The sequence below is a fragment of the Montipora capricornis genome, chromosome 5 (assembly GCF_036669925.1).
Source record: "Montipora capricornis isolate CH-2021 chromosome 5, ASM3666992v2, whole genome shotgun sequence".
Classification (NCBI taxonomy): domain Eukaryota; kingdom Metazoa; phylum Cnidaria; class Anthozoa; order Scleractinia; family Acroporidae; genus Montipora; species Montipora capricornis.
This window is the reverse complement of record NC_090887.1, coordinates 783,179-800,000: the sequence shown is the minus strand read 5'-3', so window position 1 is coordinate 800,000 and position 16,822 is coordinate 783,179. Positions and strand designations below refer to the sequence as shown.

At 40.1% G+C, this 16,822-nt stretch overlaps 1 protein-coding gene across 6 annotated transcripts in view; it reads right to left on the bottom strand.

Moving 5' to 3' along the window:
* The window catches only part of LOC138048999 (signal-induced proliferation-associated 1-like protein 1), a 39,233-nt gene that overhangs the window by 12,805 nt on the left and 9,606 nt on the right, over nt 1–16,822 (bottom strand). For all 6 annotated transcript variants that reach the window (XM_068895099.1, XM_068895103.1, XM_068895104.1 and 3 more), the window contains 12 exons: nt 15,992–16,095; nt 13,766–13,923; nt 10,175–10,281; nt 9,121–9,258; nt 7,669–7,760; nt 6,436–6,522; nt 5,893–5,951; nt 5,624–5,738; nt 4,877–5,014; nt 4,421–4,536; nt 3,887–4,132; nt 1,430–3,408 (listed from right to left, as the gene is read on the bottom strand). In XM_068895099.1, coding sequence (XP_068751200.1) covers nt 1,430–3,408; nt 3,887–4,132; nt 4,421–4,536; nt 4,877–5,014; nt 5,624–5,738; nt 5,893–5,951; nt 6,436–6,522; nt 7,669–7,760; nt 9,121–9,258; nt 10,175–10,281; nt 13,766–13,923; nt 15,992–16,095 — 3,339 coding nt within the window. The remainder of the gene's footprint in view (nt 1–1,429; nt 3,409–3,886; nt 4,133–4,420; nt 4,537–4,876; nt 5,015–5,623; nt 5,739–5,892; nt 5,952–6,435; nt 6,523–7,668; nt 7,761–9,120; nt 9,259–10,174; nt 10,282–13,765; nt 13,924–15,991; nt 16,096–16,822) is intronic.

Here is a 16,822-nt window from a genome sequence, read left to right as displayed (position 1 = left end):
TAAACAACGAAGATTGTTTGTATTTTTGAAAAAATGAGGCGTACTGTTGAATATTGATTATGGCATCTTTGTCGCAAGTAATCTTTCGATCCAAGCGATATTTCCATTTTTTAAAAGTTTCCACGAGTTCCTTGACAGTGGTAGTAACGATCGATAAGAGTTGGCTTTAAAAGGTATACAGTTCACCCGCTTATTTAATTTCATTACCTGACAGAAGATTTGCCAAATATACCACTGTTTGACATTTAGTCATAGCCCCAGTTGTTCAAAAGGTGGATAACGCTATCATCAACTGGATAAATCACTATCCAATGGAATGGAGATAGCGCAATTGGTTTCGGTATGACTTATCCACTGAATTGTGATTTATCCGGTGGAAAGCGCTATCCATCATTTGAACTTTCTCTGGGAGTTTAATGCTTTTGAAGGGGCAAAACAAAAAAAATTTGGCGGATAACGATTCAATTACAACTACATCCGCAAGTTATATAACGAAAATGCGTGACTTTTGCGCGAGCGGGACAATACACAATCTCGTTTGCTGCAACCTAAGAAAACTTGAATTTTCGGTCAAATGACATGCCAACTTCACCGCGATCATTAAATTGCCGATAACGCGAATTATTTTCTCACGAATACGTTCCAGCACCAGATCCTTCAAAGGGTGCCAATAAATTAACATCCACCTATGCGATGGTAAGGTGTCCACAGTGATCCCATCGCGCTTCCATTTGTGTCAAGTAAAAGAATGTGTCTAAACTCCAAACAGAGATCTTGTCACTGTCCTCGATTAGGTACGCTGTAGGATTAGGCCATTTCCGAGTTCATGTCTGCCTCCTCTTCAAAGCGAGTCTAAGTGCGAAGCATTTGTGATGGTAATTAGTTCTACTTTAAATATGAATGAAAGCTAATTTTCATAAGAAAAAACTTCGCACTGAGACTCGCTTTGAATAGGAGGCAGACATGAACTCGGAAATGATCTATTGGCTCTCCTCTTCGTAGCATAGCTATAAAACGCTATAAGTATTATTATAAAGGGTTTCCCGAGGTTGTAACAAACCCACAGAGCGAACGAAATAATTATCGGTTTGTAACTAAAACGAAACTGCATAAAACGGTATCCCGCAAGTAGCAAATTAATAAAAAAGGAAGCAAACTCATTAGAAAATGATAAGTTGCGCAAAACAGTACTTGCACTACATGAAGATTTTAAAGGCCCTGTATGAAAATGAGGTTGACCGATCAACTTGTGGCGAATGGACCAAGTAGATCGAGAACCATGATTCCACATCAAATGATCGAACATTCTACTATAAATTAGCCCGCATCGAAGGCATCTCTCCAGCGTCGAAAAGAACATGGGCGATTTTACCCAAAACAGATCCTATTCGCAAGCCAAAAACAATTCGCGACAAGGGAAATTTCTTACCTGGCGCCTTTATTCTGCTCAGTGACCTGTCCTTGTCCCTTCTTTCCATCTCCCTCTCCTCCCTAGCTGTCGATGATTGATGATGCAGAAGATCGGAAGCACGTGTTAACGAATGCAGAACATCTTCAGCTACAACCAGTGATGAACCTTTATCGTACTTGACTGCTTTAGCGGCGTTCAACAACCGCGCGGTTTGATCAACGATGGAATCTATGGGATCTTCACTCGCACTCATTTTAATCTTCGTGATCCGCGCATTTCTTAAATGCGAGTGGGAACGGTGACTGCGAGATTCTCGAGATTCGCGAGTTCCACTTCCGTGGGCTGAGGCTACCCCAACCCACTCGCGCGGAAGACTCGAAGACTTTTTGTTCCTTTCCGGTGTAAACTGAAGTTTTCCGGCTATCGTCCGGGTAGCATCGACACCGTCACCGCTTCGCATTCTCGATTCTTCATCTGAAGAATCTGAATGGCCTCCACCTGTTCCCGGAACGGTTGCAGATTTTGGAACATGGCGTCGTCTACTTGATTTTGACGGTCGTGGAACCGTTTGTGATCCATCGGCGCTTTGAAGCGATGAACTGGTCAAACGGATTCTTCGCTCAGTGCGCATCACTGGTTTCGTAGGTGTTCCGCCGTGCTCGGGTGTCCGGACTTTGCTCGAAGGCTGCTTTCCATTTCGCTTCGCATGCTGAGCTGCCCTTGGTCCATCGTTCTCATCTCTTTGCAGTGTCACTTTGGCGGTATCATCCTGCGAGCTTTGACGTTGTCGCGGAGTTTTCTCTCCGTTTGCCTTCCACCCGTCAGCGGGCGTGCTGCGGCTCTTTGCGTGATAGATCTTAACCCCTTCAACTCGATCCCCTTCGAAGGCTTGTCGATTCCCCAATCGTTCTATGAGAAGATTCCTCGCAGCTAGACGAGCTTCGTACTCGGATTTACGCTTAACCTCCGTCTTAATTTCCACAGAATTAGGTGACGCTTCGACCACTGTTGTTGTTGCTGCTGTTCTTCCCTTGAATAAGTTCTGAGGTAGATCACCTTCGCTTTTTCGCTGCATGAAACGGTCCTGTTCGTTTGCTTCCATGGCCAAGCGCTTTAATATGTTCCCAGGTGATTCTTCATCCTCACTGCTTCGGTTACGGTTCAGTGATTCCCCGGACTGCGCCCTCCGAGGTGTCAAATGAATGTCCTGCAGTGAGCCCCGTTCTCCGGGTGCGCGTCGCACGCTTCCGTTCCTTTCCAGGCTCCCAGTCCCATTCCCGATCATGCCTGGGGTCCTGAAACCGAATGCTTTTTCAATCTGGTCAACAGTCTCCGACATGGAAGCCTCAGTGATGTCTTCATGCTTTGGTTTCTGTTTGTAAGTGTTCACAGTTGTTACAACGGCACCCAAACTTGTCTCCTTAAAAGGTACAGTGTCCTTTTTCCCTTCAGTGGGGACTGGAGCTATCTCTTGAGTGGAGTTGAGTATATCAGGCGTGGTCGGTATCGAGTCAACATTAACGCGAACGACTCCGTAACTATCTCCCTGAAATCTGATGTCCTGTGAACCTACATCAACCCTTGTGTTGGTTGATCCCACATCATTTAAATCTCTTCGGTGCCTCGGCGTTGTGCTTCCAAAAATGGAGCCTTCAGGAGTGCGTGGAGACTGGGGAGAAGAGGGCCCACTTGCGATAGCATACAAAGTCCCCGAAGCTGTATGGGCTTTAAGAGTCACACCTACGGGCTTGGAAGTATTCTGTTCTGAATCAACTGAAACAAGGCCACCCCATTTAGGAGCCCCATGTGGATCTGGAGGACCCTGGTGTCTTTCCCCGTTGGAAGTGACACTTGTCACAGTATATGAAGCTCCGTACGTGGCTGTTTGATGACGTGGTGTCTCGTGTAGGGTTTGCGAGCTTCCAGTAGCAGAGGAAGTTGAGCTCGTGCCAGGCGACGCGGGAGAATCTGGAGGCCTGGAGCCTGAGTACGTAGCTCTGCAATGAAAAGAAGAAAACATGGGATGTCAAGTCTACCAGTGGGAAAGGACGAAAATGCAACTCACAACTTTTGTTCAGAAACTCTGCGGGATTTAAGGAGTCTGGACAATTTTCGCACGGCATTCCCACTCTTAACGCTTGTCGTATTCTTAGAAGAAAATGTCGCCGACTTAGTTGGGATATTTAAAAAAGATTTACGGCGTATGAGGCAACAAAAGCCCCCACACCCCAATAAAGCTGCTTCAAGTCAAGGTAACTTGGCTTAGAAGTAGACTTAACGATACAGATGAGGAACACAAGTGCACCAAAAGACTAAAAACAGAGGTTAACGTACATTTAGATCCATCCACAGTTTTGAAGACTTTGAACTCATGCATAACCGAATACATTGTGCGTCTTACTCCCTGTTTCGTAAATCTCGTACAACTACGAAAGCACTGCAGATATTTAATTACATATAAATAAGAAATGTTACCTGATATCCACAACAGTTCCGTTACTTGTACGAATTACCCAAGGACTATCTTTCCCAGTGACGCTGTTTTTGGGAAAGACTTTCGGAGGTTGCTTACGACCTACATCAATGGACGAAGACGAGGCCGCAGATTGCTCACGTGACTCAGATTCTTCGGCTACTGAAGACGCACTGCCAAATGAAGACATTGTAGTAACTGAGGCTCGGTTACCGCTCCAATAAGAACCACCGACAGGCTGGATACCCCTGGGGAAAGAGATGACAGGTAGGTGAGAATGTACCCCAGGGTAAATGCCAGACTCCCGAAGGAGGGGGGGTTCATGGCTGAGACAACGCTTTAAGATAAGAGCCAAATGGATGCTTGAGGAACGAAATAAAGGGACACTGGGCCATCCCCTGGGATAGATCAAACACCCGAAGGGAAAGAAGTGTCTGACTAATGCACGCTTGACTTTAGAGCCAAATGGATGCTCGTCGGGGAGGCGTCTCAATTTAGAGACAACAGAGCGTAAATATGATATAAATGATACGTACTTCCTTGGTTTTCCACTCTGGAAGGGCGGTACAATGACCGCTGACACTGATCCTGGCTTGCGTAAAATCTCGATCATTTGATCGTGGCTCAACGTCGCTACTATCATCCCATTGATCTGAAATATAAAACACCAAATGGGTTTTTTGAGACCCATACCTTGTTTGGTTTGCCACACAACCTCTTCTTTAAAGGCCTAACTGCGAGACGGATCATTGACTAAAACTGAACCAATCAGAGCCAAACAGAGTACCATATGTTATTTCGAATTCGTCCCACGATCGCGTTTTCCAGCATTTTACATCACCTACACCTATTAATTTCGGTTGCTCAATTTTTCATTGGTAAATCTATGAGTTGAGATCGAGAAATAACGATTACTCTACTATTGGATTGCCGAAAATCAATTGAAAACTAGTCGACAAAGTTCGGTTTGCAGACAAAGTTAACAGACAAACCTCTACAAGACGAGATCCTTGCCGTAGCCCAGCCTGCCAAGCGAATCCAGAGGGTTCAACATCCGCTATGAGCCCCTCGAACTGTACATGGAACCCCAGTTGTCCCATGCTGTTGCGCCTTAATGTCATTGTCTGGGTCTGTAAATGAAAGAGAAGTAAATGTTAACAACTCAAACTCAGGGAATTGAGTAGGGTTCTGGGTTTTCGACAGTTTGTAAAGTAGGGGGCACCGGTCGTGACCTTTTTTGGCATCTCAAGGCGCGAGCTACCTAGGAAGGGGGGGGGGGGGGATCTGTACATGGAACCCCAGGGAATATAGGGATAGCGCGGCAGTGATGAGAGCACTCGGCTCCTACCAATGTGGCCTGGGTTCGACTCCGACTTGGCGTCACATGTGGGTTGAGTTTGTTGGTTCCCAATCTCCAATTAGTGCCCCTGCGCTGAATAAACTTGATGTCTTGACGCTTACATAAAGTTCATCATATAATCGGGATCTACGCTTCATACACTAAAAACGCTTTCCATTTGACAGAACTGACCGGCCAGAGCGGGCATTTGGAAGGACCAACTCTACCACAATTTCAAATTAACGCATTTCGAGGATGATATACATTGATTGTACACTCCTCTACAAGAATGCGAGGGATTATCATACAAGTGGTCCTTTAAACTGTTCCATTTTCCTTGCAAACTGACAGGTCTGGTCGGCCAGATCTGACAACACGAAAGCGCGCTTAGTTCCCGTACCTGGCAGCCGATGGAAATTTCTTCAAGTCGCCTGACAATCTCAGGGATGTCATCTGAATCAGATGTTGGAATATTGAGCACCAAACAACCTCCACTGCCGTAAAACACTTTGATGCTGTCAAGAAGATACAACAACAAAAATGTACACTCCTACAGTAACAATTTTAGATTCTAGGAAAAGGGGAAAGAATGCTTTAATGATTAATTCCTTGGGAAAAAATTTGATAATTTCACGAACAAACTGAACTGTTGGGGAAATTCGTGTGTACCTTTGAGATAGCGATGTCCAGCCAATGACTGATTTTGCTGGGATGCTGAATATCACCTCCTGTTAAAAATTTAACAACAAAGTAGGTGAAACCCGTCAATAATTTGTATCCAAACACTGATTAAAATACAGCCATGGATGAACTCACTTGGGAAGAGGACAAAACTGAGAAGGCATTGATCACAAATTAATTTTTGGCATTCTTGTCTGTTTTGGAAACAATGTTTATCTGACTGCTAAACAAAGTTGAAGTTTAGCAGTGTAGCCAGACAAATTCCTTATATTTATTCCCCAGAGCCTCGAGATGATGCCTTTTGCTTAGGACTAAATTTTAATATATTGAAATTGGTCTATTGGCACCAATATATAAAGTAACTGATATGATAACCAACAAGGAAATAACAAAAAAGATGGGTGCAAAAATAGAAGGTGAGACAGATCAACTCATAAGATTAGTGCAGTTGATTCCAAAGAAATTAACTGCCATTTCATAAAATGCGCACAAGTCTGTTTAATGTCTGAAGCTCATTCTTATGTTGTTTACCTTACTAGAAGAATGTACCAGGACCAGAGTATCAGCAGAGATTCCCATTTTGCATTCGATCATTGAGGCATTCCTGTAATCCTCAACCTATAAAATTAATAGTTTTTGATTTGCAAGAAAATATGAGCAGGACATCTGTAAGGGTATTATAATACAGTAGCAAGTTGTATAGGGCAAACAATAATTACTTCTTACATAGATACTGATGAAATACTAGGATTTTCCTTCTTACGAAAAAATCATATCTTTACTGCGTGCAACATACCATTTTAGCTTTCACATGTGAGGATGTGTCGTCATGGTAACCAGCACGATTAGCCAATAAAACACGAGCTTCCCCTTAATATACATGTAATTCATCTCTACTACACTAACATCTCTATTGCAAAATTTCACACATTTTGTTTTCCATAACTTTCATATCTTGGTTCATGTTACACAGCATGCATGTTTTAGCCTTTGGTGACCACTTTCCCCATTTTGAAAATAAATAAAACAAGTTGTTTTTAATCTGGACATTTCATCAATATAGATCTATACAATAAACAGAGCATTACAAGGCTACTTGGGGATACAAATTTTATCTTCTTGTGCAGATAGTAACTATCAGTACTCAAGGATAAAATTTGTATCCATGCGAAGCCATGTGATATCTACACAGCTGCCACACAGCTCTCCAGCCACGTTTGTATCTGACATAAAATAAATGTGATAGAGAAGGTTAACCAGAATTCTGCACCTTAATCATAATATTTATTATTAATTTCTTCCATAAGAACCCCTGCCACATGACTGTACATGTATGCTATCATTACTACTGAAATTACCTGCCAGTGATTGGCTAGGTTACAACCTCCCTGTCTGTATAAGTAGTATAAACAAGAGAACGGTGCTGTCATTTGCCAAACATACAGAGAGTCATGTTTTTAGGTTGTTGGTTCTCTACTCTGCTCTGAAAGGTTTTCCCCCGGGTACTCCCGTTTTCCCCTCCCCCCAAAAACCAACACTCCAAATTCCAACGCGATCTGGATAAGAGGGGCACAATAGTCAGAAAACTGTGATTGGTTATTGCGTCTCTCTCTCTATTATTATTATTATTATTATACTTTCAAAACCTCTGACGCAATGACAGGGTATGCTCATCAGAAAAAGGAATAGTTTCCTTGCATAGTTTTTGACAAAATGTTCCACTCCTTTTATAATATCTTTAATGTTCAAGATGGGACTATTTACCTGAACGTTCCAAACCAACGCTGCTCGTGATACTTTCTCAGGGCTGATAGGTGGGCGAACTTTCTCCTTCTTCTTTGTTGACCTTAAAATTCCTGGGAAAGAAAAAAAAACATCATATGTAGGTGTGTAATCATCCAAGGAAGGTACAAGTACTCAGTAACACAGTAACTGTAGATTTACAGGTGTTTAACCCCCTGACCCCTGGGAGTGTCTAACTTTGTCTAACGCAAGACAATTTTACTAGCCAACTAAAGGAGTTGGCATGGTCCAGTGGTTTAGGGCATTGGGTTTGCATGCGGTTGCCCTGGGTTCAAATCCCATTCTAACCTCTGGTTTAGATTTATTTTCGCTTGTCCTGGATTCAACTCTGCCATACTTTGTAAAATAATAGCCAATTGGTTGCCTCCTGCCAGCTGGGTTCTGTTAAGTATGAATTGTTACTTTCCGATTATTACAAAGTGGGGTGCCTGTAAACTAGCTTGATAGATAAGTGCACTGCCACTATAAACAAAGCATTTAAATTTTATTTTTACAACTGGGAGTGTCCTGTGGCACCTGAGGAGTCAATAGACCACTTTGAAAAATACCATAACACTCCCCCCCCCCCCCCAAATTTTGCATAAGCACTGTTTTTGTTTTCTCTTGGGACCATTGTAACTACCAAGACAAACTGGACACGATGCTTATGCAAAATTTTGGGGGACAAACAAAAAGTATTATGGTACTTTTCAAAGTGGCTTATGGGTTAAGGATCAACTTTTTTCCTGTAACAGGCTGCACACGTTACATTGACAGTGTATGTAAAACAAACAATACATCAATGACAATGCAAATTACAAATGTATTCCAGGTTTGAAGGAATTCTTGCATTGCACAAATACACCCATGCAGCTGACTTTATTTATCATTTATTTTTTTATTTTGCCACAGAAAAAAGAAATTGAACGAAACAGTTTGAACTTACAAGTTGGTAATGAAGCATACAATTACAAACACTTAATCATTAATTAAGGTGTTGAAATATGTAAACAGTTGTGAAAGTAAAATTACAGGGTGAAAACAATTTGACACAGGAAGAACAAAATACTTAATTTTTAGAATAGTTGTTAAAAAAGAATGATCTAAGTGCTTTCTTGAAGGAAGCTGTTGAGGAAGAATTGATTATATCAATGTCAAGCGAATTGTAAAATTTAGGTCCCTGACAGAAAACAGAAAATTGTTTAATGTTAGTCTGACAGAAAGGCAAACGAAATGCATGAGAATAGTGGCTTGTTCAAAACACTGCTGGATTGGTTCAATTTTAAAGCACAGGTAGACTGAAATTTTTACAGACAACAAACCTCAAATTGCATTTACATTTACATTGATCTGTCTCAGCAGTAAAAAACTTTGAAGATACACCCTTCTTAACCAAGGCAAAAAGATGACAACCATACACATTTTAGAACATACCTTTTCCCTTTGCACCTGTCTCCAGTGTGGTGCTGGTGACATAGTTTGTGGCCAGATCTTTAAGGTATTCATGTCTTGTCCTTGTTGCCATGGCACTAAATTTCTCTGATTTATGGGCTGCATTTTCAGCATTTATAACTAAGAATCAGAACAGCATATTGTCACTTTGACTACAACTCCAATAAAAAAAAGGAAGTTACTCAACACATTTAATTTCATACAAATTACATTGAAATGCTGAAAGAGACAAGTGAACTGATGTCAAGACAGAATTTCATAGCAGTTGAGGACAGCCCATTATGGTGACAACAAGAGTGGCACCATAAAACAATGGTACTACTAATGCTTTAGCAACCATGAAACAATGGTGCTACTAATGCTTTAGCAACCATGAAACAATGGTGCTACTAATGCTGTAGCAACCACAAAACAATGATGCTACCTATTCTGTAGCAACCACAAACCAATGATACTACTTATGCTGTAGCAACCACAAAACAATGATGGTAGCTATGCTGTAGCAACCAAAAAACAATGGTGCTACTACTTATGCTGTAGCAACCATAAAACAATGATGGTACTCATGCTGTAACAACCATAAAACAATAGTGCTACTTATGCTGTAGTAACCATAAAACAATCCATTTACATGAGGTAAATTTTCTTTACTGCCCTTGGAAGGATGAGGAAGAACTAAGTGAAAAGGATGTGATTCATTTGAGGATTTATGAAGAGAAACCAGCACCAAATGGTAACTCTGATGTTCTTTCTTCAGTTACAGTAGCGCCTTTCTAGCAGCAATAACTTTCGTTTCCTGGATAGTTCAGTTAATGTATACAGTGAGTAGTTTGAAATTATTATTAATTTTTAATTATCAAGTGCTTTCAGTGACGCTAGGTTAATTTTAAATTAAGTATTAAAAAAAAAGTTTGTTGCTGTTGTTGTTGTTGATACATGTAGTCATTAACCACCATCAATGCCTTTAATGTTAGCCCTAGACTTACTGATAACAGAATTCTATGGGTCGTCGAGGTTATTAGCAACAAATTCTCACCTTTTGTCAGGAGGAAATCGGCAAAAGCTTTTTGCTTCCCAAACTTTGCTCCTGCTGGAATGTTGGGTCCAAAAGGTGGCACATCTTTTGAACGGCTTATTGCAACCCTGAAGTCAATACTAATAATTATTAGCATAAAGAAGTTATGCACCCCTTAGAGGACAATGTCAAGGGCCATAAGTGTAACCTATGGTTTAGCTTCTCAACACTATAATTTTATAATTAAGTTCACCCATTAACTCCTGAGAGTGAGACAGAAATTTTACTCTATCTAAGCCCAGACAATAATTTGTACTTGTCAATGTGGGCTGCTCCATGAATGGGTTAAGAGTGAAGTATATCAAGTGAAGCTATGATTCTTGCAGTTATGAATGCAATTTTTGCAATTGCATAGTGAAGCCTGAAAAATTCAGGACTTCAACGGGCTTTGAACATGTGACCTCGCGATGCCACGATGTGATGCTCTAAACAACTGAGCTATGAAGCCCACTGATGTTGGCAGCTGGTCACTTGTGGGTTCAAATGTTCCCGTGGTGAATGATCAATGAACGAAATGATAATATCAGGGACCGAAATTAACAACAATTTTTAGTCGCCAGATGGCAAATTGTGGTCACCAAAAGTTTTTGCCAGAAAATGCACGTTTTGAACTGGATATCAGAAAGAAACGACTGTGCAGTCTCGTGTATGTGTCTTGCTTGAGCATTACTTTTCGCTTTCGAAAGCGGACATTTTGGAGAGAAAATGTATCTGACCTCGATTGCTCATTGAAAATTTCAGCCACTGTAACACCAGTCACCTTCTGTCACACACAAGCCGCCATGTTGTTATCGTGAGCTACATCCCTCGCACCAGCCCCTTGAATCTCTTTACTGAGTCGTTGTTTTGTTCGCCCACAATACGTATTTGATGAGAAACCGCCAAAAAATTTGGCGAATTGCGACATTATGGAGGTAGTTAACAGGAAAAGTTCTTTCATTTTTATTTCAAAAACACATGCACGATAAAAAGTAGGACACCTTTTGGCAAAAGGCTCTGAACTTAATAGTACATCGCCCACTGGTGACCAGCTGTGAAATTCTGGGCACCAGTACTCAATTTTTAGTTGCATTGGCAACCAGGAGGACGCAATTTCGGACCCTGTACATGAAATGAATCATAATTATATTGAACTGCAGATAAGAAATCAAGTGAACCTATGATCCTCGCTGTTATGAACCCAATTTTTGCCATTGTGTAGAGAAGCCTGAAAAATTGCAAATTGCATTCATATCTGCAAGGATGATGGGAGCTGGTAATTTGTGGGTTCAAATGTTCCTGTGGTGAATGAGAAAAAATTTGAACAACAACATAATTGTATACTTCCGTGAAAGAAATGAATCATATATTAAAAACTGCAGAAATAAAATCAAGTGAAGCTATGATCCTTGCGGTTACCAATGCAATTTTGCAATAGCGTAGAGAAGCCTGAAAAATTGCAAATTGCGTTCATATCTGCAATGATAGCTTCACTCGATTTCATATCTGCAGTTTTCAATATATGATTCATTTCATACAACACGTCTTTCACTGAAGTATGAAATTATGTTGTCATTCAAATTTTTTCTTGGTTTAAAATTTTTCAGATCTGTTCAATTTTGATTTTTTTTAATCTAATATACATTATCATAATCTGAAACTGAACTGGTTTTTGAACCAGGAGTAATTTGGAACCACAATATAAATTATACATACCATAAATTAGAGTAGTCAGAACTACACATGTACGATAAAGTAATATAATATACTCACCCTCTTTGCATCATAGTCAACTAAGTCTGCCTCCCCCCTCCCCCCGCCCCCTCAACAAAACAACAACCAACAATCCCTATACCCACATTAACAAACAATCTCCTAGCTCATTCCCCAATTCATGTTGCAATTAATTATTTTCACAAATTTTAGCCGCAAAATCGTCGCGGTGCATTGTGTCAGTGGTTGAGCCAAACAAAATATGAGCCCCCAAAACTTGTGTGTAAAGAAACCTCTGAAAATGGCAAATGGTTGAAGGAATGGAGTTGTGCATGTAACATCGCAGCTAAATTACGCCACAATTACACTATCTTCAGATTGAAAGAAAATTCACGGCCAGAAACAAAATGATTTTGTCTTTTCTTTATTTATTTTAGCAAAAGTAGCAGCAAAGTGGCAACTGCTAACCCTTTTGTTTCGAAAGACCAAAGGTGAAAGCAAGTTGCAAATTTGTGACTTCTCCAGATATTAATTTTAGTCGCAAAAGGGACTGTATTGGTCGCACTGTTGAGCCCTGGGTTAAAAAATTTTTGTCCTACCAGGAATAGAGACAATTAACGTCAAAAAGTGACCCCTAAACTCTGCTCTTCAGGTAAAGATAGACAGCTGCATTAAGCCTAACCTAGAAATAAGGCTAAGCTTGTCACTTCTCTTATAGTTGGAGATACCATATTTACCCATGTATAAGTGAATCGCATGTATAAGTCGTCCCCCCCATTTTTGATGGCAAAAAATGCACTTTCTTCATTTCTTTGCTAAATGTTCATGGGATACTAAAATATGCATTCTTTGATTTCTGGAACTGTGGATTCACAAAAGATTAAGGGCCTCAAGTGCTTAATAGTTTTGTGGTTCAGCGGTTGTTGTATGTGCAGGCATTTTGTCCTTGAATTTCGAAAAAGTTCTCAGAAAATCGAACATGTAAACCTCAAACTAACCTGCTTCATTGTTCAAGGATAAAGGGCTTTAGAGGATAAGCACAACATCACAGAAGCAGGAGTCAAGCTTTGAAAATAACTTCAAAAACGATGCGAAATGTGCAAGGTTTAATTCAGGTGCTTGACTTATAATTCCTCACATGGCAAATGAAACAAAACTCATAAACCAAACAATACAAAGTTTGCAAAAGCATTTAAATCATCCAGGTTTTTATAAAGAATAAAAAACAATCATTACCAACCAGCATTTTCAGGCAACACGAGTGACAATCATGCTTGCACGCAAACACGAGGTATTGCGCCAGGTTACTAAGCCGTTGAAGGATCGCGTTTTATTTGAAGAAACAAGAATGTTGTTTAGAGCTTTCCGCCTTTAGAAAACGAAAATTTCCAGTGTCTATTTCATATTTGTGTTTGTGAGTATTTTCAACATTTAAAGTAAAACAAATCCTTTTTCATTTCAACTGGAATTGCTTTTACATTCATTTTGAAGTCTTTCGTCCACTGCGTTCGTTATGCCCAAAGACCACATTATGATGTTAATTTTGAATAAATTATTTAGCTGGAACTTGGCTCGAAATCTTTGACCCATGTATAAGTCGAGGGCGATTTTTGGAGCTTCTTTTGAGGCCATAAAAGGTCGACTTATACACGATACACGGGTAAATACCGGTAGGCAGCAAAATGGTTAAAACTTGTGGAACACTTGGTCTAGGATACCAAAATTGGGCATGCATCTAATTCAGAGCATTTCTGTACAGAAGGGTACCAAACATGGAACATGAAAAACTGTTGGCTCGTCAAAGAGATAATTATATATGTACATGTGACACAAATATAGAATGCTTCTTATTTCAATCACCTGTAGTAAGTGTTTTCTGAGCAAGGATTGAACACTCGAACCACAATAAACACGTGCTGAAAGTGAGATCTTATGTTCTTTGGGGTGAATGGCAGTGCTCCTGGTTCTTGGAAGACGATTGTAACAATGTCATTTCCAATGTGCCTCTTTCGAAGAAGCTGCAAAAAGAGAGAGCAATATTCACCGACGTGACAAACTTAATCACAGCCGCATGAGGCAGCACAACAAGATACTGTAAATCTCATCTGTCAACAGCACATCAGGCAGCATTCATCCACTATGAATTTCTTTCAATCATAGTTGGTCAGCATCAAATGGTATCCACTTTGAGGAATCACAGCAGATTTTATGGCAATATAATGTGTACCTGCTCCCAACCTGGTTTGCCAGAATCTATACACAGCTTTGCAAAGAACACTTTACAGTCAACCAGTATCTTGTCACCAATAGTGTACATACATTTATCATTCCACTATTACGCCATTTTACCATATTTGGTCAAGAGAACGCACAAAATATGAGACGGTAATACACTGTAGTTTCCCGGTTTGACCGGTTTACAACAGAGCAAATACGTACAGAACGACAGATTTTCAATCAAAGGAATTGTTTTCAACAAGATACAAAGCCTGCGAATTTAGCTTGTCATTGCTTGTCACTTGTCATTTTGTTTATACAATGGAATAAAGGGCATTTGGCTGCCTACTATCTTTCACAAGTGCCCTGAAGGACAGATGATAGATTTTTTTAGAAACACTCTTACCAAATAAAATTGAAGCAATATAACACCTTTTTGTAGTGGAATAATAAATCTCTTATTTGATGGTTTAACATATAATACTCGCGGACATTTTGCTCACTGCTGGTATTTTAGGCATAGGCAACTCGCAATATATCCGCACATATTATATGTAAAACCATCGAATAAGATGTACATGTATGTACATGAGTACACAAAATGGTATGACTCCAGAGTAATGGAAATCACCACAGCAGCCTCTCCCAAAGCAGTGCTCTTATTAACCCATTGACTCCTGCGAGTGAGACTCAACAGATTTTACTCTGTCTGACGCCAGACGATTTTACTCATCAACTGGGAGCATCCTAGGGCCCCTGAGAGATCAATGGGTTAAAATACCCTTAACCCATTGACCCCCAGGGGTTCCCCATTGACGAGTAAAATCGCCTGGCGTTAGACAGAGTAAAATACTAAGTCTGGCCGGTTTAGGCCAGTTTGGACATCAAAGGGTTAACAGGGACATAGTTTTTCAGTGAGTGATTAAACGTGGGTGGAAACAATATAAGTTTCCTGCCAGGGAAGACAACATCATTGGCAGCAGAGCCACCAACCTTGATGTCAGTCAAGTATATTTACAAGACATCCTGTGCATAAATGGATCTCAATTAATCACTCTTTTGCTTGCGTGCTAATGTATTCCAAACAGCTGCAATCCTAACCCATTGACTCCTTGGAGTGGGACTTAAGGACAGTGCCTACTATTCTTATTGCGCATACGTTCTGCACATCTCGAGATACATGTACGCGGGTTTCCTATCGATCGGTGATGCTTACTAATACAGTGATAATTATCTTTGCGCAGTTTAAAACTATCCAGAGAAAGTAGATCTTCATAAGTACTCTTGGTATCCAAATATAAAATTGGGAGTAACCATGCATTTTTGAGAGATAATTAAACTTCAATTTGAGAAAGAACACCATAAATTGCTTTGTACATTGTACTTTAAAGCTGTTTACAAATATTATTCATCAACTATCTTTGAAAAATGTGTGGTTACCCCAAATTTTGTTTTTGGGTTTCAATAACACATGTTAAGATCTGCATAATCATAAATTGGGGCAAAAATACCTTTGAATTAGTAGGCACCATCCTTAATAGATTTTACTCTGTATTTTACTCGTCAATGGGGACGGTCCATGGCATTTTAATTAAAGGAATTTTTTTATAACATTCTTTTATCTACACTAACAAGGCTAGTTGAGATAATCAACATGACCACAAACATTTATTGTCTGCCGTTAATTTTGTGCAAAGGGTCTGTTAGAATGTGACTTTGTCAGGAAGAGGAATAGACAAATAATTATTACTGAACTATGTATATTACAAATTGTCAAATAAGATAACCATTTTTCAATTTTCAAAGCAGCAGGTAGGAGACTGCCTCAACAGATGCAACAGCGCAACTAAAACACAAGTCCAGCTGTACCTGTTGACGATTATTTGGTGTCCATGGTAAAAGAGTTGACACATGAAACATGATTTCACGACCTTGAAATTGTGTGTACACTGAATACTCTCCTGTGGAGTCATCTGCAAAAACACCAAAACCACCTATGAGCTACTCTTGTTAAAAATATGTCTGATTCACAGTTACATGTAGCTTTATTTGGGATTACCTTTACATATACAAATTATCACTGAGTCAATCCAGATGAACCCATCAATTTTTGGCAGAGTACATTACTGCTCGAAACTATAATTTGCATCAGCAATCTGCAAAACTTTGTCTTTGTCCATCATGCTTGCTGTCAAATCACAGAAACTGGAACCGAATGCCATGTTCATTGTTTATTATTTTTGCTATTAAATGTAGACAAAAAAATCGAGGTCAGGCTTTCTGCCATCCTTAGGGGGACCAAATGACCCCTTGCATCAGGGTTCTCTTCAATATTTTTAACAGACACTAACAAACACATAGGAAACAGACAACTTTTTTAAAAGACATGTTTCGGCATGGTGATGGCATAAGGCTGATGGCATAAGCATGCGGAAACATGTCTTTTAAAAAAGTTGTCTGTTTCGTACAGTACTTAAACACATAATAGCAGTTACCTGCCCCTATACCGGGGGTGAGGGGGGCACGCAGGTTACATTTGCTTGAATAGCCAGTTACCGGTTCTTAACAAGAACCCTGTGCATGAACCTCTACAGTATGTGAACTGCATGCTTATTCCACTCAACAGGCTCCTTCAAAGGGTCACTTGTTAAACAAAAGAAGCATTTTGAAGCCAGCCCCAAGTCTTAATTTAATACCATA